This window comes from Peromyscus eremicus, chromosome 4, assembly GCF_949786415.1.
Source record: "Peromyscus eremicus chromosome 4, PerEre_H2_v1, whole genome shotgun sequence".
NCBI lineage: Eukaryota > Metazoa > Chordata > Mammalia > Rodentia > Cricetidae > Peromyscus > Peromyscus eremicus.
This window is the reverse complement of record NC_081419.1, coordinates 63170706-63192334: the sequence shown is the minus strand read 5'-3', so window position 1 is coordinate 63192334 and position 21629 is coordinate 63170706. Positions and strand designations below refer to the sequence as shown.

The 21629-nt window shown below is 36.2% G+C and overlaps 1 protein-coding gene across 1 annotated transcript; it reads left to right on the top strand.

Annotated features, from left to right (window-relative positions):
- Positions 1-19752: 19752 nt before the first annotated feature.
- LOC131907764 (olfactory receptor 8J3-like) lies at positions 19753-20700 on the top strand. Its single transcript, XM_059258862.1, has one exon. It carries the CDS (start codon positions 19753-19755, stop codon positions 20698-20700), a length of 948 nt encoding a protein of 315 aa, XP_059114845.1.
- The last annotated feature ends 929 nt before the right edge of the window (positions 20701-21629 follow it).

Genomic DNA, 21629 nt, shown 5'->3' with positions numbered 1-21629 from the left:
CTTTTGTAAAAGAAACATTACTATAACTGAAATCACATATTAAACCCCATGCATTAATAGTAGGAAACTTCAACATCCCATTCTTGCCAATAGACAGGGCACAAAGACAGAAAATAACAGAGAAATAATGGAACTAACAGATGTTATTACTCAAATGGAACTAACAGGTAGTTACAGAGCATTTCACTCAAACACCGAAGAATATACTTTCTTCTCAGCACCTCATGGAAACTTCTCCAAAATTGATCAATCCTCAGACACAAAGCAAGTCTTAACAGATACAAAACAAAATTGGAATAACACCCTATATCTTATCAGATCACTAAGGGTTAAAGTTGGAGTTCTACAACAATGCAAACTACAGAAAGCCTACAAACTCATCGAAACTGAACAACTCTCAATGTAATTACCACTGTGTCAAGGAATAAAGAGACAAATTAAAGACTTCCTAATATTCAATTAAAGTTAATACACATACTTACTGAACACAATGACAGCAGTGCTAAAAGGAAAGTTCATAGCACTGTGTGCTTTAATAAATAATTTGGAGAAATCTCATACTAGCTACTTACAGAACACCTGAAAGCTCTAGAGCAAACAGAAGCAAACACACCCAAGAGGAATAGGCACCAGGAAACAATCAAACTCAGGGCTGAAATCAATAAAACTGAAACAAAGAGAATAATACAAAGTACCAATGAAACAATGATTTGGCTTTTTTTGAAATTCAGCAAAATAGACAAACCCTTTTACAAACTAACTAAAAGACAGAGAGATAATATCGAAAATAACAAAATCAGAAGGGAGACATAACAACAGACACTGAGGAAATCCAAAGAATCATTAGGTCAGACTTTGAAAACTTGGATGTGTCTAGAAGTTTCTGTTCTGTTTGGTCACACCATCATTCAATCCCAAATAAACACACAGAGGTTTATATTAATTATAAACTGTTTGGTCTATTTTATATTGCTGAGGCTTATAACTAACTAGCTCTTATACTTAAATTAACCCTTAATTATTGTCTATGATTAGTACCTTTTCTTAGTGAACAAGTCTTGTCTTGCTTGCTTCCTCTGTAGCTGACTAGCAACACTTCTTCTCTGCCTTCCCTCTTCTCAGCCTTCTCCTAGTCTGGTCACCCTACCTACACTTCCTGCCTGGGCATTGGTCAATCAGCATTTTATTAAACCAGTAGTAGTAACAAATCTTCACAATGTACAAAAGCATTATTCCACAGCACTTGGACTCCACAAAATTGGAAAATTTAAAAGAAATGGACAAGTTTCTTGATAGACACCACATACCAAAATTAAACCAAGATCATATAAATAATTTAAACAGATATATAACTGCTAAGGAAATAGAAGTAGTCAGTAAAAGTCTCCCAAGCAACAATAGCCCAGAGTCAGATAGTTTCAGCACAGAATGTTCCCAAACTTACAAATAAGAGCTAATACCTATACTCCTGAAATTATTTGACAAGACAAAATAGAAATAGAAAGAACATTGTCAAATTCTTTTTATGAGGCCATCATCACCCTGCTACCCAAACCACACAAAGACTCAACAAAGAAAGAGAATCACAGAGCAATTACGCTCAAGAACATTGATGAAAATATACTTAATAAAGTGCTGGCAAATCTAATGCAAGAAAAGATAAAAAAGATAATACACCATGATAAAGTGGACTTCATCTGGAGATACAGAGATGGTTCAACAAATGAAAATCTGTCAGTGTAATCCAGCATATGAACAAACTGAAAGAAAAAAATCACATGATCATTTCACTATGTGCTAAAAATGTTTTTGACAAAATCCAACACCTCTTCATGATAAAAGTCCTGGAGAGATCAGGAATACAAGGAGCATACCTAAATATAATGAAAGCAATATGCAGAAAGCTGGCAGCCAACATTAAATTAAATGGAGAGAAACTCAAAGCAATTAAACTAAAATTAGGAACAAGACAATGCTTTCCACTCTTCTTTCCATATCTATTCAATATAGTACTTGAAGTTCTAGCTAGAGCAATAAGACAAAAGGAGATCATGGTGATACAATTTGGAAAATAAGAAGTCAAAGTATCAGTATTTGCAGATGACATGGTATTATATATAGCAACCCCAAAAATTCTACCAGGGAACTCATACACCTTTAGTACAGTGGTTGGTTATAAGATTTACTTAAAAGAAATCAGTAGCCCTCTTATATATAAAGAATAAAAGGGCTGAGGAAAAAAACAGGATAAGAACACCCTTAACAATAGCAACAAACAATATAAAATATGTTGGGGTAACCCTGAGCAAGCCAGTGAAACACCTGTATGACAAGAATGTTAAGTGTTTGAAGAAAGAAATTGGAAAAGATATCAGAAGATGGAAAGCTCTCCTATACTCATGGACTGATAGGATTAATATAGTGAAAATGGTCATCTTACCAAAAACAATCTATAGACTGAATGCAATCCCTCTCAAAATCTAACACTTTTTTACTCAGAAATTTTGTATTCATTTTACATAAAAATTCCAACACATTTCTTTTTTTTTTTTTTTTTTTTTTTTTTTTTTTTTTTTTTTTTTTTTTGGTTTTTCGAGACAGGGTTTCTCTGTGTAGCTTTGCGCCTTTCCTGGAACTCACTTTGGAGGCCAGGCTGGCCTCGAACTCACAGAGATCTGCCTGGCTCTGCCTCCCGAGTGCTGGGATTAAAGGCGTGCGCCGCCGCCGCCGCCGCCGCCACCACCACCACCACCACCACCCGGCTCCAACACATTTCTTTACAGACTTGGAAAGAACATTACTCAACTTCATATGGAAAAACAAAAAAACCCAAGAACTTCTGGAAGTTTTACCATCCCTTATCTCAAGCTCTACTACAGAGCTATAGTAATAAAAATATCATGGTATTGGCATAAAAACAGAAATATTTATCAGTGGAATTGAATGGAATCCCAGACACAAATCCACATACCTATGGACAGTTAATTTTTTTTCAAAGAAGCCAAAATTATACAATGGAGAAAAGAAAGCATCTTTAACAAATAGTGCTGACATAGCTGGATGTTGGCATGTAGAAGAATGCAAATAAATCCTTATCTATCACCCTGCACAAAACTCCAGTCCAAGTGGATCAAAGACCTCAACATAAATACACTGAATCTTATAGAAAAGAATGTGGACAATAGCCTTGGATATATTGGCACAGAAGACAACTTCCTGAATAGAACACTAGTAGTACCGAAACTAAAACTGACAATTAATAAATGGGACCTCGTGCCCAGGATGCAGCCAATGCTGCTTTTCTTGCTGGGAGAGGGGAGAATGCAAGACAGTGCAGCAGGTTAGAAGAACAAAGGGTGAGCCTTGTGAGTCTCAGGATAGGCAGACATCGATGATAGGGAGATGTGGCAGCTAGGAGCCATCAAAGAACCTGCCTCTGAATTGCTCTGACTATCCACACCACTCTAACTCTGGGAAACAGCAGGATATCCTAGATGGATATCCTAGTATTTATGGTGCTTCAGAAACCAGAAACCTTAAACCAGACCAACAACTCCTTGCAATGAATATTTGCATGTAAAGATGTTTTGTCAAAAAAAAATACTGTTTGACACACTACAGTTTCCAATGTCAATTGGATGAACAGATATATGATGAAGAGGTGGGAAAGATGGAGGAATGGAGTTGGTGAGTAGTGTTGCTGGAGAGCTTTTCTCCAGGTCCCACCAAGCCCCCGCAGTCCCACAACCCACATATAAAATAATCACTCAGACACTTATATTACTTATAAACTGTATGGCCGTGGCAGGCTTCTTGCTATCTAGTTCTTTTATCTTAAATTAACCCATTTCTATTAATCTATAAGTTGCCACGTGGCTCGTGGCTTACTGGTACCTTACATTTCACTTGGCATGGCAGCGGCTCGCAGGTCTCTCTCTCTCTCTGTCTTCCTGTTCCCTCAATTCTCCTCTCTGTTAGTCCCGCGTATACTTCCTGCCTGGCTACTGGCCAATCATTGTTTTATTTACTAACCAATCAGAGCAACACATTTATCATACAGAACATCCCACAGCAGAGTAGTGAGAGTACAGTTGAGAGAGGCAGAGCTAGAGATTCAATGGCAGTGACAGGTTTGAGAGAAGGCTGCGGTGGACAGGGGAACATAGTAGCTGAGTAGGGCCAACAGAGTAGCATAACATGAATCTTACAAGGTCTTATAATAAAAGAAAATTGGAATCAGATATTGAGGTGAAAGCTGAAAGATCAGAGAAACAGAACAAGCCAACCATGTTCTTACCTCTATGAAATCCTCAGCTTCAAGAGAGTGAGTTCTTGTTACCTCACACCTTGTATACCTTTTTTATGCTGTGGGATAATGTCCTTGTACACTGCTTTAATTGAGTCCGAGCAGCTGCAGGACTGGCAGGTAAGAGAAATTTTTTCCTGGCCCCAGGAAAACATTCAGCTACATTTCTGTGTCCTGCCATATTATTTCCTAAGATTAAAGGGATGTGTCCTTCACAAGCAAAGACATGAGATCTCAAGTGCTGGGATTAAAGGTGTGTGCCACCACTGCCTGGCTCTGTTCCCAGTGAGGACTTGGATCTCTGTCTTCCCAGTAATAGGATTAAGAGTGTGCACCATCATGGTCTGGCCTCTATATCTAATCTAGTGGCTGGCTCTGTCCTCTGATCCTGACATAAGTTTTATTGGGGTGCACAATATATCACCATATTTCTTTTTTGCCTAAAATAATAAAAGAACGTTATAACTAACATAAGAAAAACTATATACAATAAATACAATAAGTATATATAGTATATACAGTCAAGAATTACATTAACAATGTCTAGTCCAATAACATTTGAGAGATTCAGACAAAAACTCCATTTTTTAGCCTATTTTGGTGAACCTAATTCACTTTCTATCCTAACTTGTATTGCCAAATGAAAACTATCTTTTGATATCTTTCAAATACTTACACACCTCTTAGTGAGTTTCTTTTCTGAATTTGTTATCAAGGAAAACTATAACTATCTAATATTTGACTCCCTCAAAGACCTGAGAAGGAAATAATATTACCTGAGTAAGCAGAAAGTGCAAACAAATGACTTCCAAAAAATGTGAGAAATGACAGAAACAACTGTCTGCCTAGAGAATCACCCAAGATTCCTCTGCAACATTGGGGCATCCACCTTTGGCCTACAGGACTAGCATAGCTGACAGATTCATCTGTGAAGCAGAATTTTCTAAAGAGTCTTCTCACATTGTCTTGGCAAGTCCTTTCTTTTTTGTCTTGATTGTCTATTTTGGATAGCATACTGTTAGCAATCTAAGCAAGAGCATTTTCTTGCCCAGTGACTAACTTTTGCCACAATGAAAGTAAACTTCATAAGGAGTTTCTTTGATGCTCATCATCTTCTCTAAAGTAGATTGGTGCTGCCAGGAGCAGACATGTCTCAATGTCATAAAAAAAAGAAAAAAAAATCTGTTATTAAAATATCTTAAATGCCGTATTCTGTAGATCTCTGAAGTGTTTGAAGATGACCTGCATATCTAAGATATATCTCTGTTTGATCTTGAAAATATACCTAACATAACTACAAGTTTGATTGTAATGACTAACTACTAACTTTCATTTCTTTATATCTCAATTAGTTGCTAATTATAACTTTCAAGGACTAGCAATTTGCATTACATTGTTAAATAAACTGTATAGGTATAATACCTTGAATAAGATTAGAAATATATGTACAGTATTTTCTAACAAAATCAATCTCATATTTGTGTCAATATCCATAATTTGTATACAATATACAAAAAATCCAATCCAGTGTAAAATATTTAAAACTAGTAGTTGCCTTTTAAAAGTAGATTCAATAATCTACCTTTTTATCTTATCATATCTATATTCTCCCCTTTTTTCTTTTCAGAATAGATTCAATAATCTACCCTTTTAACCTATTATTTCTATATCTCTTTTTTAGTAGATTCAATAATCTGCCTCTTATATTCTCTTTTTTCTTTTTTTTTCAAAATAAAGAACCCTGAATCTAATTTCCTTTGTAATAAAACACTCTAAACAATGACAATTATCCATAACACACTGAATGACCAAAAACCCACCAACCCCATCTTTTGGGAATGTGGGTCTTGTGTTTTTAAAATTACTTCCTGATGATTAGGAGTGAAGGCATATTTAGGGAATCCTGAAAAGAAAACTTGGGGGTTAATTGTCAAGTCCTGGAAGAGGTAGTTGTATCATTTATTTTCCAGTCTCTGCATAATGGGAGAGTACAGGGCTTGTCTCAAGTTCTTGATTGTGTAGTCTGTGAGGCTGGCTCATCTCAGCTAACCACCTCAAAATTGTCCTGAGAAGTTTGTAGTCCAAAGCCGATCTTTGGGTGGTGTTTATCAGCTTGATGTCATTATTATCCTCCTGAAGGAATCATCATTGTGGGGTCCCATCATCTTTTTGGAGACTTCAAAGGTCAAATTAAGTCAGATTATTCCTCTTCTTGGTAATTATTTCTGGGTTGTTTGCTCTTCTTTGGATGCTTCTTTGCCCAAAGGTCTTTAAATTCCTCAAAATGGTTGTTTTTCTTTTCTGGAAAAAACATAAACAGAACCCTTCCCCAACCCTAACTTTGGGGAGTTCCCAAATCTCATCTTTATCAGTTTTGATTTTTGGTTTCTCCTTAAAATTTTGTTTTATTTTCTAAAGCTGTTCTATCATCCAGAGCAGTACAGGTGGTTTTTTGTTTGTTTGTTTGTTTGTTTGTTTGTTTGTTTGTTTTTCACAATAGTCATTAGGTTCTTTAATTGATCTGGGAAGGAGTTTCTTCTATGATGGCAGGAAAGAACTGAACCAAATTTGTTGTGGGGGTCTGTGAGAGGCCCCTCAGGGAGTTTCCTGATGGGATGGCAAAGGCAAAGGATTACCTTGTCTGTCCCTTGTTGATCTATATTCATTATTCCAGTATTTGCCTTTACCACACCTTCTGCATAATCCAGAAGGAAGGGGCATTCTGTTGCCATTATTCATTGAAAAAAATATTGTTTCTCGGAATGCTCTGTTTACAGTCCTTTTTTAGGTGAACTGTTTACCCTAATTAAAACACCTGACATTACTATTTTTCTTCAAACCGCTGGAAATCACTTCTCCTATCCAAGCATCATCATGGTCATGAGATTCAATTATCATTGGATCTCAGATCCATTCCTCCAGGGGTGCTGATCTTGCCTTTAACAGCCTAATTATCCTTTTGCATTGTGCATTAGCATTTCAAAAGCCAGAGATTCAATTATGATCTGTTTAGCTTCTGGATTTGTTATCATTGTATTTACTGCTCAAGACAGCTTTTGTAAGAAATCAGTGAAGGTTTCTTTTGGACCTGGTTTAACTTTTGTAAATGACTCAATTTTCTTACCTACTTTTCAAATTCTGTCTCAAGCATTCAAGTCTGCCATTTGTCATAAAATTAGGATGTGGTTATCATATAAAGATTGTTTTTGTATATCAGCATAATTGTCTTCTCCGAAAGTTGATTTGGGAAATTTCCATACTCTAGTCCTACATCATTGTTCAAATGTCTTAGCCTCATCTTTCTACCACATCCACTATTGTAACTGTGGACCACCTTCTAGGACAGGTATAACCAAATCTTTCCAGTCTTGAGGGATAATTCTATTACAAGTTGACCACAAGTTTAACATCTGCTTTACAAACAGAGAATACACACCATATGAGACTATAGCTTCCCTGAATCTCCTCAATCTAACATTTGCACAGGTGTCCAATCAGCTCATACAGAACCTTGAGCATTTGGCAGTTCCTGTATGGTTACTGGATAGATTAAAGTTGGCTGTTTGAAAGACTTAGGCTGTTTCTCTGTAACTATATAATGCAATGCTGAGATTTGTTCACCTTTAAATTCTTCTTTCTGGGCCAGAATATGTCTATAATCTGTTTTAACAATTTTTTTCTAAAACTTTTATCTTGGCATTCATATTAATCAACTTTTTTAATGATAAAACAGAAATGATCAAATAAATAATATTTATAGTTGATATTACATCTATCTCATCAACATTAATTATGCTCTCAGTTAATTGTTCCATTTTTAGACTGCCTAATGTGTTATCAAATAGAGACCAAATACCTTCTGTTGTAAAAAGTTTTCTATTTTTTAACGTGGGAAAAGTTATTTTAACTAATTTCTCCCTTTAAGGTATTTTAATTGACTCACCAAATTTGCTGACAGTGATGATTCAGATATGAGGCTGACTGCTTCTCTGTAGAACAGTAGAAGCCCGAGTGGGTTTCAAGGCAGGTACCTAGTGTGGTAGCAGTCAGAGATGGGGATCCAGAGAGAGCCCACAATGCACCAGGAGAGAACAAGCCAAAGAGACTCTGGCCCATGTAGGGTGGAGACTCTGACTACATGCATCTCTGACCCAGGGGCCCACAAGGCCACAAGTGGCTTTTTAGTGAATTCATGCCACAAATGTTGGGTTGCCAAATGTAACATGAATCTTAAAAGGTCTTATAATAAAACACTGGGAGCCAGATATTAGGGTGAAAGCTGAAAGATCAGAGAAACAGAGCAAGCCAGCCACATTCTTACCTCTATGAAATCCTCAGCTTCAAGACAGCGAGTTCCTGTTTCCTCAAGCCTTATATTCATGTTACAGGGTGGTATGCGACAGCCTGGAGCTTTAGTATACTCAGCCCTAGAACATGATGTCTAGCTACTTGATAATCCTTGTTCTAAACAATGACAGGAAATCCAAGATGAAGAATTGCTTATTTTCTGGACTGGACCTCCTTGAAAGACCTCTATGGTCCCTGATGCCCCTGGAGGCTATGTTGGTATGTATGATCTATGCTACTGTCCCAGGCTGTGTTGAAGCCAAAAGTTCATGTTGAAGCCCAAAATCTGGGCTGTCACTGGAGACCATGTAGATGTTGGAGGCTACTGCAGGAGAACATATTAGTGTTCTTGGTCCATGTTGTCACCAGAAGCCCTATTGTTGTGAGTGACATGTATTGCCACTTGAGGTCATGTTGATGTCCATGGTCCATGCTGCCACCAAGGACCGTGTTGGGTTTCATGGTCCTGCTGCAACTGGGGACCATGTTGATGTCCACTGACCCATGTTACTACCAAAGGTCATGCTGGTGTCAGTGGTCTGTGAGTTGCCTGAAGCCCTATTAATGCTGGTAGTCCCTGATGCCATATCTAGGTACCTGGTTCTACTCCAGCTGAGTGTTATGTTGATGGCCTTGACATAAACTGACCCCAAGGGCTATCATGGTGTTTGTGGCCCATGCTGTGGCAGAGGGCTGTGTTGATGTCCACTACCACAAGAGACCATGTGGAAACCCATGATTCAGCTACGGCTAACTATAAAGAGCAAAAAAGCTACTTTTGAAGTAGTATTGTTGACTGCAGACCACAGTTGAGAAAAAGGGACATGGAAGTTTTCTGTGACAACCCCTGTAACCACCAAACCCTACCCCCCCCCAAAAGCACCTTGTACAGAAAGTCATTGAAGAATAAAATCTGTGATAAAGATGTTGAAATATAGCTCTCCAAAACTGATGGTCTCTGGCAGGTGTGCAGGTGGGGAAGGATTCAGTTTTCTTTAAAGGGCTTGTCACTGGGAGTTTTACCATGCTCCAGTGAGTATATGGGCAACACAAATTATACTTCCTCCTTCTCCTTCCCCTTCTTCTTCTTATCTTTCCCCCTTCTCCTCCTCCTCCTCCTCCTCCTCCTCCTCCTCCTCCTCCTTCTTCTTTCTTCTTCTCTTTGGGATATCACAAAGGTTGAGGGCAGACCTGGGAATTCTGCTAAGTGAGCATGACTGGGGTGCATGATGTAAAATTCCCAAATAAGCAATAAACATATTTTTGGATGGTAAGTACAATGGCTGTGAGTATTTTAAAAAAGGGGAAGCCTTGGTCATGAGTGTACTTGTAAATGCTTTACCAGATATGACTAACATGGGAGAGAGCAACTGAGGGAGAAAACTATGTCTTGAGTATGAGCAGCACCTTTGAATAGGCAGGAATTCTGAGTGGAGTACAACTGGAAAATGAATAGAACACCTGTAGTATGTAGGTGTCATTCAGTTTACTATGTCCAATCACTCACACCATGTTGTTGTAAAAGTGTAGCTTCTTCAGCTTTTCTTTATTTTCCTTTTAAAAATTATTATTAAGAGATTTTCTATTCATTTTACATAGCAACCACAGATTCCTCCCTCCTCCCCCCCCCAGCCTTTCCCCCCAACCCCAGCCCCATTCCCACCTCCTCCAAGGCAAGGTCTCCCATGGGGAGTCAACAGAGCATGATACATTCAGTTGAGGCAGGTCCAAGCCTGTCCTCCCTGCACCAAGGCTGTGCAGTGTCCCACCATAGGCACTAAGGCTCCAAAAAGCTGGCTCATGCACCAGGGATAGGTCCCAATCTACTGCCTGGAGGACCCCTAAATAGTTCAAGCTAAACAACTGTCTTGCCTATCCAGAGTATCTAGTTCAATACCATGGGGGCTCCTCAGCCATTGGACCACAGTTCATACAGTTCCACTAGTTTGGCTAGCCGTCTCTGTACATTTTCCCAACATGATCTCGATGTCTCTTGCTCATAGAACCCCTCCTGTCTCTCGTCAGTTGGACTACTAGAAGTGAAGCAAAGGTGCTGATTATTGTTAGAAATTTATTTCATTAAAATTATTTTATATCAGGCCAATAGGAAGTGTTCTTAACCACCATCCACCATCAAAGATTCAATCATTTAAAAGAGAAATTTTATTGGAAATGCTTTCTCTAACAAAAAAAAAAATGCCATCAAGACTAATTTTGAAGGTTCTAGAAATTTGAAGAGGTAGATCCTACAAGGCAGTAAATCACTCATGGCATGATCTTATCCTTTTCTGGGATCTTCCCAGCTTCCCATATAGCATGAGGTTAGCTTCTTTCTTCTGCTACATACTTCCAGTGTCTTGATGTTCTCTCTCCCTATCCTCAAGCCCAAAGTAGTACAAGCAGCTGACCAAGGACCAAATCCTGAGAACTATGAGCCAGTTCTATGCCTGTTTCCTTCAGAAACTTGTGAGGATGAAGAAAACTGAACCCTGTAAGCAACTTCACAGATTCCTGGATTTGGGATATTCACATTCTAAGTGTGACCACATCTCTTTCCTCTCAGTTTTTAAACATGGGAAATCTACTTGTACTATTCATTAATGTTCAGTATTATAGAGACCAAATTTGTATGCCACGTACTCTCTAAAAAATAACTACAAAAATTGTGCTACAAATTTTTACCCATATGCTTCACTGAATTAAACTTGAAGAATTTCCATTTCTCAAAATTCCTGAAGTATTATTAGACATAAAATATCAATATAATCTTTGCCATGATTTTATGAACATCTATTGAATAAACTACTGATCAAGCAAAAACACTCCCAATCACAAATTTTCAATAGAAAAAAAAACAGAAAACTGAAAGCAGGCACTGGCAAGGTGATTGAACAGCTAAGGAAGCTTTCTGGACTTCTAGAAGAAGAACTGAGTTCTTGTTTCCAGAACCCACATGGGTTGTTCACAACTGTTTGTAATTCTTGCTCAGATGTAAGACCGTCTTCTCTCATCTACAAACATTAGACATGTGTTAATGGCAAAGGGATAAATGTGCAGGTTAAGTATGGAATGGAAACAACTCCAGAACAATAGAAAAAGTTCTACTCTGTTCTATTGCTCTAGTTCTCTGTTGGAAAATATTATGGCTCTGTATTAGTACTAGTAAAAATCAAGAAATATAAGCAGTATTTTTTGATTCAGGATTGCTCTCATTATCTTTGTTTTGGTGCCTCCAAATAAATTTTAACCTTTTTTACCTGTTTGTAAAGAATGGTTTTAGCATTTGACTAGGATTGACAAAAACTATATAGCTTTTGTAAGATGGGCATTTTTGCAAGAATATTTCTTCCAGACCATGAGCATTGGAAGTATTTCCATTTTCTAGTGTCTTTATTAATTCCTGTTATAGTTGCCTGTATGGGGAGAGATGATCAGAAGAGGTGAGCATTTTGGGGATGATGTGGAAACTTACTATAGTGAAAACTTCCTGGGACCTATCAGGTTGGCCCTAGTAAGAACTCTCAGAAATGGAGGATACAGAGCCTGAACTGGCCATCTACTGTAACCAGGCGAGGCTCCAAGTGGTGGGACTGGGACATGAACCCAGCCACAAAGCCTTTGATCTACATCCCGTACTGCCTACCAGATGTACTGAAGCAAAGGTGGCTCAAAGCTTTTGGGAGTGGTCAACCAATGACTGGTCTAACTTGAGGTCTCAGCCATGAGAGGGATCCCATGCACAACACTGCCTAGAGGGCCAGGTTCTTGGAGATGGATGGTTCAGAAACCTAGGGTAGAACCAGTCACCACACACACAAACACACACATACACACAAACACAGAGAGAGACACAGACAGATAGACAGAGAGAGACAGAGACAGAGGGTCAATAAAATGATTTCTATTGTTATTTTAATATAATCATAGATCACAGCCTAGCCCAACCATCATCAGAGAAGCTTCCTCCAGCAGCTTATGTGAACACATATATAGAACCACAGCCAAACACTAGGCAGGGCTCAGAGAATCCTGCAGAAGAGGGGAAGGAAAGATTGTAGGAGTCAGAGAGATCAGGGACACCAGGAGAACATGGCCCACAGAATCAACTAAGCAGGGCTCACAGGGGCTCACAGGGACTGATCCTGCAACCACAGAGCCTGTGTGAGTCTACACTAGGCCTTCTGCATACATGTTGTGGTTCTTTAGCTTGGGGTTTTTGTTGGACTCCTAACAAAAGTGGGAGTGGAGGTGCCTCTGACACTTTTGCCTCCTCATAGGACCATTTCCTCATAATGAGTTGTCTTGTTCAGCCTTGATATGATGGTTTATACCTAGTCTTATTGCATCTTGTTGTGTCCTGCTCAGTTGATAACATTGGGAGGACTGATGTTTCCTGAAGGGAAATAGAAAGGCAGTGAATATGGGGTAAGGGGAGGACAGAAGGCTGCTTAAGGTGTATTGTATGAGAGAAGAATTTTAAAAAGATGTATGAGATAAAATCAGTCAAAATAACAACACGGATTGGAGAAAAGATTCTGAGACACCAACAAGACTCAGTTGAGGAATCATTGGCAACTGATGATTGCTGAGAGACAGAGTCAATTTTCTTTGGTGGTTGTTGATATGTTACCCATATTACAGTACATAGCTGCCATACATATGAGCTGTGATCAAAATGAATTGAACTGAGAGAGCTATGAAAATAATACAATAATATTAATACTAATAATTTAAAGAACTAGAAGTCAGGTGGGAAACTAGTTGTTGGTATCTGGAGAAATATAAGGAAGAATGTTGAAAAGATCATATTAAAATGCATTGTATACATATATGGGTGTATAGCCTTGGATGTCCGAGAACTCACTCTGTAGACCAGGCTGGCCTCAAACTCACAGAGATCTGCCTGCCTCTGCCTCTCAAGTGCTGGGATTAAAGGCATGTGCTAACACTACCTGGCTTGTTTATGGGAAGCTTCAGGGATTTGTAGAATATAAAGAAGAAAAAAACTTCAAAACTTTAAAACTAAGTATTACATGAGATAGATAGAGAGAGAGAGAAATAGATAGATAGATAGATAGATAGATAGATAGATAGATAGATAGAGATATCAAAATGTGATCTATGGATAACGATTATTTAAAAATACTCAATACCATCAATTATTAATTAAAGACAAACAAAATCATGAGATATAATCCAAGTGCAGTAAGAATGGCTATGATCAAGCACACACAAACTCACAATTATTTTGGTGAGAATAATCAATAAAAGAATGAAAACATATTCCATGGAATGTAGCTTAGTATAGGCTTTGTGGATAACTGTATGTTTCCTCAAAATATTGAGAGAGAGAGAGAGTAGTGTGCTGTGGGGATCAATGACAAAGCATTTGTTCTGCATGTACAATTTCATTTATTAAACATTAATTTTGTGATTTGCCAAGGAAGAAAATTCACTAACATATTTTCTTCTCAAACAAAAATGTGAAATTGCCTCCTATATATTTATATTTATACCCAAAGAAAATTGTGACTTTGAGCTTGGGGCCGAAAATCTGCTTTTTTCAGTGGGTAGCGATGTACAGACTCATATAAAGTCACATTGCTGAGAATAAATGATTGTTCACTTTAAAAGGGAGAAGGGCCATCTTTATGTTTCTCTAATGAATATTCCAGAGAACGTTATTCTGATGGTGACAGTTTCTTTTTCAATGATAAAATATCATTAAAGATTGCCTATGCCATTGGTAATAAACCATTGGATTGATATTTTACATATACTACAGATTTTTTGACTCATTCCTTCAGCATTTGAGGTAACATTTACATTTTAACATCAACTCTTTTGTGAATTCTTTTAGAAATTGATGATAGAAAGATGAATACTTATACATGTAAGTAGAAAGGGATTAGTGGGAGAAAGTAGGAGAACAAGGGAGTGTAATGGAGAAAAATAATAAAAATACTGCATGTTTTTGTCATATAGCAACTACAGATTTGACCTAATATATATTCACATATTCACAATATGTAACACATGCTGCGGGATATTTGATCACACTCTGTGAAGATGTTTCACTGTTTTACCTCACCTGCATAACATATCCTCTGATTGGCTGGACAGCCAATAGCTAGGCAGAAGAGGCAGGACATCCTGGGAGAGAAAAGAACTTGGGGGAAGCATCTGAGGCAGAGGATTTGCCATCAAGATGTGGAGGATGTCAGACTAATGGTACTGAGCACAGGTAATGAGCCATGTGGCAAAATATAATTTAATATAAATGAGTTAATTTAAGTTATAAGAGCTAGTTGGGAACAAGCCTAAGCAAATGCCAAGTTTCATACTCAATAGGAAGTCTCCCTGTCATCATTTGGGAGCTGGAAGTCCAAAGAAACTCCAATTGCATACACACATACAAATTTGCATATCTTGAAATGACAATAATTTGTTAAAGTGAGGGAATCAACAAAAATAGGTTTGAAAGCAGTAAAAAAGGAAATCATGTATGTGCATGAATATACCATGATAAAACCTATTATTGGATTTGCTTACTAAAAATAATTTGAAAAAGATGAAAAGTCAAAGTTGAACTATTTCTATCATCTAATTTATATTGTTTGTAAAAATAAAATTTCCAAACAAGAGGATTGCCTTAATTACATTTCTATTGCTGTGATAAGACACTGCCCAAGACAACTTACACAAGAAAGCTAAATGGGCCACCATTTTTAACAGTCAAATCTCTTCCCTGTGGAAATTTCATTATTTCTAAATTAATTTGTTGTAGCGAGTCATAGCATAGGAGACACAAGAAAAATAAGATGCCACAATCATTTCATCTACCTTCTAACACAATCATCTAAGAGCAGCCATGGGCAAACTTCACATCTCACTTTCTGTGAAAATTTGAATGGGGACTTGACTAATGAGCTCACCATTTGCCTTTCCCTCTGGAATAAATAGTTTACTTGGGAAATTTATTTTTTGTGTTCAGGGACTTTAGGAAACAAGTAAATAGATTTCACTGAGGAACTCTTCAGGGACAGGACAAATGCAAAACTCTTCGCTCATCTTAAAATGAAAATGTTGGTGGTAAGTCCTAGTTCATCGCTCCATGAAGGTTGGTTCTACCAAATATTTTATTTATTATTAGTCTAGAAGAAGAGTCCAAGTGTCTTTCAAAACATATTATAGTCAAGTTGGAATTTTCATTTTCCTTACAACTTAAGCATCAGTTCTACAGTGATGTTGATAGACCTTAATAATACCCGATATATTTGTTGATAAATTTAAAAAAGGATGTTTATTCACAAAAATTCATTATTGAAGAGGTATATTTTTTTCATAGGGTACAGGGAGCTTTTATCTGCCTTAGAACATGAAGTCAGGAAGTGTCTAAAGTATCTCTGTACATAGCTCAATTTTTTCCAGGAAATACTTACAACATTACTAATTTTGTTTTCACTTTTCTATTCACTATTTTTATTTTGGATAATCAAGTGTTAGAAACCACAAAACTTAAATATATCCTAGTGCTAAGAGTTATTCTTTTTGTTCCAATAAACTTTTCTAAGATGTACAAAGACATTGAGTTTTTTCACAGACAATACATTTCTGAGAATGTATAAGCCAAATTCCAAGAACTCTGGGTTTAACAAAATAGTAGAATGTTAGTCTTTTGTGTACAAAGACTTGTATCTTGTTTTTAGACATAGGATTATGCCATTGGTAATAAACTGTTGGCCTAACATTTTATGTATACTGCAGATTTATTGACTCATTCCTTCAGCATTTGAGGTAACATTTACATTTTAACATCAACTCTTTCTTGTGAATTATTTAAAAAAGTGTAGAGCGAACAGTTATTTATTCTCAGCAATGGGACCATATGAGTCTGCACATTGCTACTCAATGAAAAAAGCAGATTTTGGTCCCCAAGCTCAAAGTCACAATTGTCTTTGGGTACGAATATAATTATGTAGGAGGCAATTTCACATGCTTATTTGAGAAAAAATATAATAGTGAATTTTCTTCTTTGGCAAATCATATGAAATAGAAATTACTTTAAAGTTTAATGAATGAGATCTTGCATGCAAAACAAGTGCTTTGCCATTGAGCCCCATAGCATACTCACAATATCTTGAAGAAACATACAGTTATCCACAAAGCCTATACTAAGCTACATTCCATGGAATGTGTTTTCATTCTTCTTATTGATTATTCTCACCAAAATGCTTGTGAGTGTGTGTGTGTGTGTGTGTGTGTGTGTGTGTGTGTGTGTGTTTGAACATAGCCATTCTTATTGCACTAGGATTATATCTCATGATTTTTATTTGTCTGTAATTAATAATTGATGGTATTGATTATTTTTAAATAATTGTCATCCATAGATATTTTGAGATTATACACAATTATATATATACACACACACACATATATATATATATATAAATATATGTGTATATATATATATATTCAGAGTGTAATTTAGATTTAAAGTTTTGAAGTTTTTTCTTCTTTATATTATTTTACTAAACCTTGAAAATTCCCATAAACAAGCCAGGTAGTGGTAGCACATGCCTTTAATCCCAGCACTTGGGAGGGAGAGGCAAGCAAATCTTCTTTTAATGGAGTGAAAAAGACCAAATACATGTTGGGGACCCAGTAGAACAAATTCTTGAAATCTCAGAAATAAATTATGCAGATTTAATTTCTTAATCATATCCTGATAACTTCAGAGATGATATGGTACAGTAATATGATTAAGGTTATTTATTTTTAAATGTTTAGCTATTGAGATTTTGTGTAGTTTTGCCAATTAAATATTTATAATAAAATTTAATTTGCACAAATATAAAATATAAAATACTTTATTCTGGGAGAATGCTTAAAAAAGCAAGATACTGTTTAGAATAAAAATAAAGTCTTTTTCTGTTCTGCAATATACTAATTTCAACAATATATACTTATGACAATGATGATGTTCTTAGCCATGTCTTTAGTAATTTCTTCAGTACTTGAAGAAACTTGCAGTAAATAAGAATATTAAACATACATAAGTAGTAAAACTCCAAAAGAAAATTGCATGAATTCTTATAAAAAGACAATCAGCTGTTGCTTATTGTCCTTGATTCTTATTGTTAAAATAAAAATACATATATCTTCTGCATTTTTTGTCAAAATGAATAATGTCCTGATTTCTATGTGTAACAACTAGACAAGAAATAGTCTCCTTAATGTAAGTTTAGTCACAATGACATCAAGCACAAGGTAGCCTCCTAACAAAGCAAGAATACTTATGGAGACAAAATGGTATTTCACAAGAAATAAAGGAGAAGCAGGGCAGGATAGACACACCAACCTTTCAGATGTAGAATTGGTGGACTGAATAAATTACATATGTATTAAATGAACATCCCAGATTTATATTGTGTTTTCTATTATTACATATGTTGTGTGATATTATGTGACATAGCATTAAAAACATATAATGTTTATTGACACACGATATTTGTGCATAGTTATGAGTACAACAGGAAATTTCAATAAATGTGCAAGGTAACTGTACAATATTGTAATCACATTTCCACATACTCAAACATCTATCACTACTCTTGAGTTGGGACATGCTCATCTTTTTTATATTATTTTGTAATCTGCTCTACATTTCTTAAATTTTTCATGATACAAAGCTATAATTTTATCATATATATATTTCATGTTCAAAGGTCTTTCATAGAACCAATTGATTGTTGATAATTAATAGAGAGAAAGCATTTGAAATTTTCAAATGTAGAAGAGTAACAAGTAAGATTTATTCTGCATATAAATATATACATTTGAATCATATCATTTATTTCTAAATATATCATATGTAGATTTGAATTTATATAAAATAAGTAGATAAACAACAAATAATCCATAAAACTTGTAAGGCACAATAAGAAAAAACACAAAGTCATAATTTAAAAGACTATACCATTAGCACCTGTTTTACCCATATTCTCAATTAACTTTAATCAATTGTCTCATTAGATGTTAAATACGTGGAAAACATATTTAAGCATGATCCTTTTGAGTAGTAAGACACATGCAAGAAACTTCTTGACATAATTCCATGGAAAGATTATGTGCTATACAAATGAAAACAATATCTTATGTTCTGTATTTCACTAACAGAAAACAATTAAAATATAATTGTATATAAATAATATTATATATTATTTAAAATAGTATATATAATAATATTATGTAAAATGTAAAATTATTAAGTGTGGTTGCACATGCCTGCAATCTGGACCAGGATTGTGTGGGAGAAGGTGAGGATTTCATTTTAGAAGCCAGACTAGGATGTTGAGTGAGATTCTGTACTGAAAAAAATATGCAAAATATGTTAAGAGAAATAAAAATAATGTATAGGGAATGTGAGTAACCGGAAATCAAGTATAAAAAGAGATACCAGAAGCAAATGATAAAATTTGAATAATGAGAAGTCACAGTAGCATCACAGTACTTGGAAAAAGAAATAAATATGTAAAAAGGACTGAGACTCCTAGGATGATTCTAACTAACATAAAGGAAAATCAAGAATTAAAGCTCTGTGAGGACAAATGAAGCAGAAAACCAGAGGAGAAATCAGTGAAGGATACTCTGAACAGTGGAACCTAAGAAACAAATGTTCTGAAGTCAGTCTACAATCTACTCAACCCCTCAGCTGCTTGCTGAGTAAATCAGGAGTGTGTGTGAGTGTGTGTGTGTGTGTGTGTGTGTGTGTGTGTGTGTGTGTGTGTGTGTATCTACATATTAATACATAGGTAGCTTAGACTGAAGTAATCCTTGGAATCATAGCAAAGAAATAAAGTAAATAAAAAATTCAAACTCTTCTAGACACCCATTAACTTCTGACAAAGTTTTATTTCTGGATTAAAACAAATCAGGCAAGAAATAACTAAAATTTGATGTTAATAACTGTGGTTATTTTAAATACAGTGACCCTCAATGAAACATTTAATCATCTATTACCTAATATAGATAATAATTTCAATAATCTCTTAATATATTTGTTTTCTATCAATTAGAAGATGCACATAGCAGTATAAATGGCTTCTGGGAATCTCACTCATGTCACTGAGTTCATACTCATGGGGTTATCCCAACGTCCAGAATTGCAGGTACCACTTTTCTTTGTCTTCCTGGTCATCTACATGCTGACAGCAGCAGGAAACCTGGGCATCATCACACTCACCACCGTGGACTCACGACTTCAAACTCCCATGTACTTCTTCCTCAAACAGCTGGCTGTCATCAACCTGGGAGATGCTACTGTTATTGCACCAAAAATGTTAGTCAACTTCTTAGTCAGTAAAAAAACCACCTTATACTATGAATGTGCCACTCAGCTTGGAGGATTCTTGGTTTTCATGGTTGCAGACATCTTCATGCTGGCTGTGATGGCCTATGACCGCTATGTGGCCATCTGCAATCCCCTGCTCTACATGGTGGTGGTGTCTCGGCGGGTCTGCCTTCTGCTGGTCTCCTTCACATACTTCTTTAGCTTTTTCACAGCCATTGTTGTGACACCTTGTGTGTTCTCTGTATCTTATTGCTCTTCCAATGTAATCAACCACTTTTACTGTGATAATGTCCCTCTGTTAGCACTGTCCTGTTCTGACACCTACCTTCCAGAAACTGTAGTCTTTTTCTTCTCAGGGACAAACTTGTTTTTCTCTATGACTATTGTTCTTATATCCTATTTCAATATCATCCTTGCAATTTTGAGGATTCGTTCATCTGAAGGAAAGAAGAAAGCCTTCTCCACCTGTGCTTCCCACATGGTGGCCGTCACTGTGTTCTATGGCACCCTTCTCTTCATGTATCTGCAACCACGGACCAACCACTCCTTAGACACTGACAAGATGGCTTCTGTGTTCTACACCCTAGTGATACCAATGCTGAACCCTGTCATCTACAGCTTTAGGAACAAAGATGTAAAGTGTGCCTTGAAAGAATTCCTGAAAAATCCACTTCAACGGTTCAATCTAACATAAGTGTATAACTGCAAATCTGAATAAAATATTTCATACGGTTATTTTTGTGATGATGGCAATACATGAAATATCACTTCAATTAAATTTTTCAGTACCATTTGGAGTAAAATATTAATTGACAAAATTTATTTTATTATTTAAAACTATCACATACTCACAAAGGTACATAAAACCAAAAACATTATAAAAGTCAATAGATATTGTGCACTAAATGTGTACATATATATTGGTACAAAGATAGATTGGAAGACATGAGAAGTATAGCCAGCATCTAGGAAGAAAGTGCATATCCAGGAACATTACAAATCAAAAGAATTCAGAATACACAGACCTCAGATCAGCAATTCACAGGCTTGGTTGGCTCTAGATAAGAACTGGTGGAAGAAAAGTTGGCTATGCATCAGTGGGAATTCCTGGTTTAGAGAGACTTTGGCTATAGTCTGACAGATTTATTTATTTTTGTATTATTTTATTTATTTCTGTCTCTTTGGTGTATCAGTCTGTATTACTTCTAGAAATTCAAGAGTATGATCTCCTTCCTTGAATTTCTCAACTCCTAGAGCTCATTCATAATTTTTCACCTTGCTTCATCTCAAGTTTGTAAATCTGTAATTCTAAACACTGCTTCTATTGACAAGTCTTTTCTGATCCAGACTTTTTCATTCCTTTTCATTGTGATTATTAGTGAAGAAACCAGTCATCCACAGAACCTCCTCACCTGAAAATACTTATACTCATACCAATAGATTTTTTTCCATGTAAAGTAACATTTATAATGGTCCTTTTTTGAGCAAAGCAATACTCTAACATGTAATCTTGAATCTTAACTTAGTGAACCAGATTCCTAGGTATTAATAAAAACAAACTTTTATCTGTGCCTATGATATGACTGAATTGTAGCATAGCAACTTCTGGAAAAACTTCATATT

Bases quoted from the DNA above. Each gene is read 5' to 3' on its own strand.
- LOC131907764 (XM_059258862.1), top strand. From the start codon at position 19,753: ATGGCTTCTGGGAATCTCACTCATGTCACTGAGTTCATACTCATGGGG.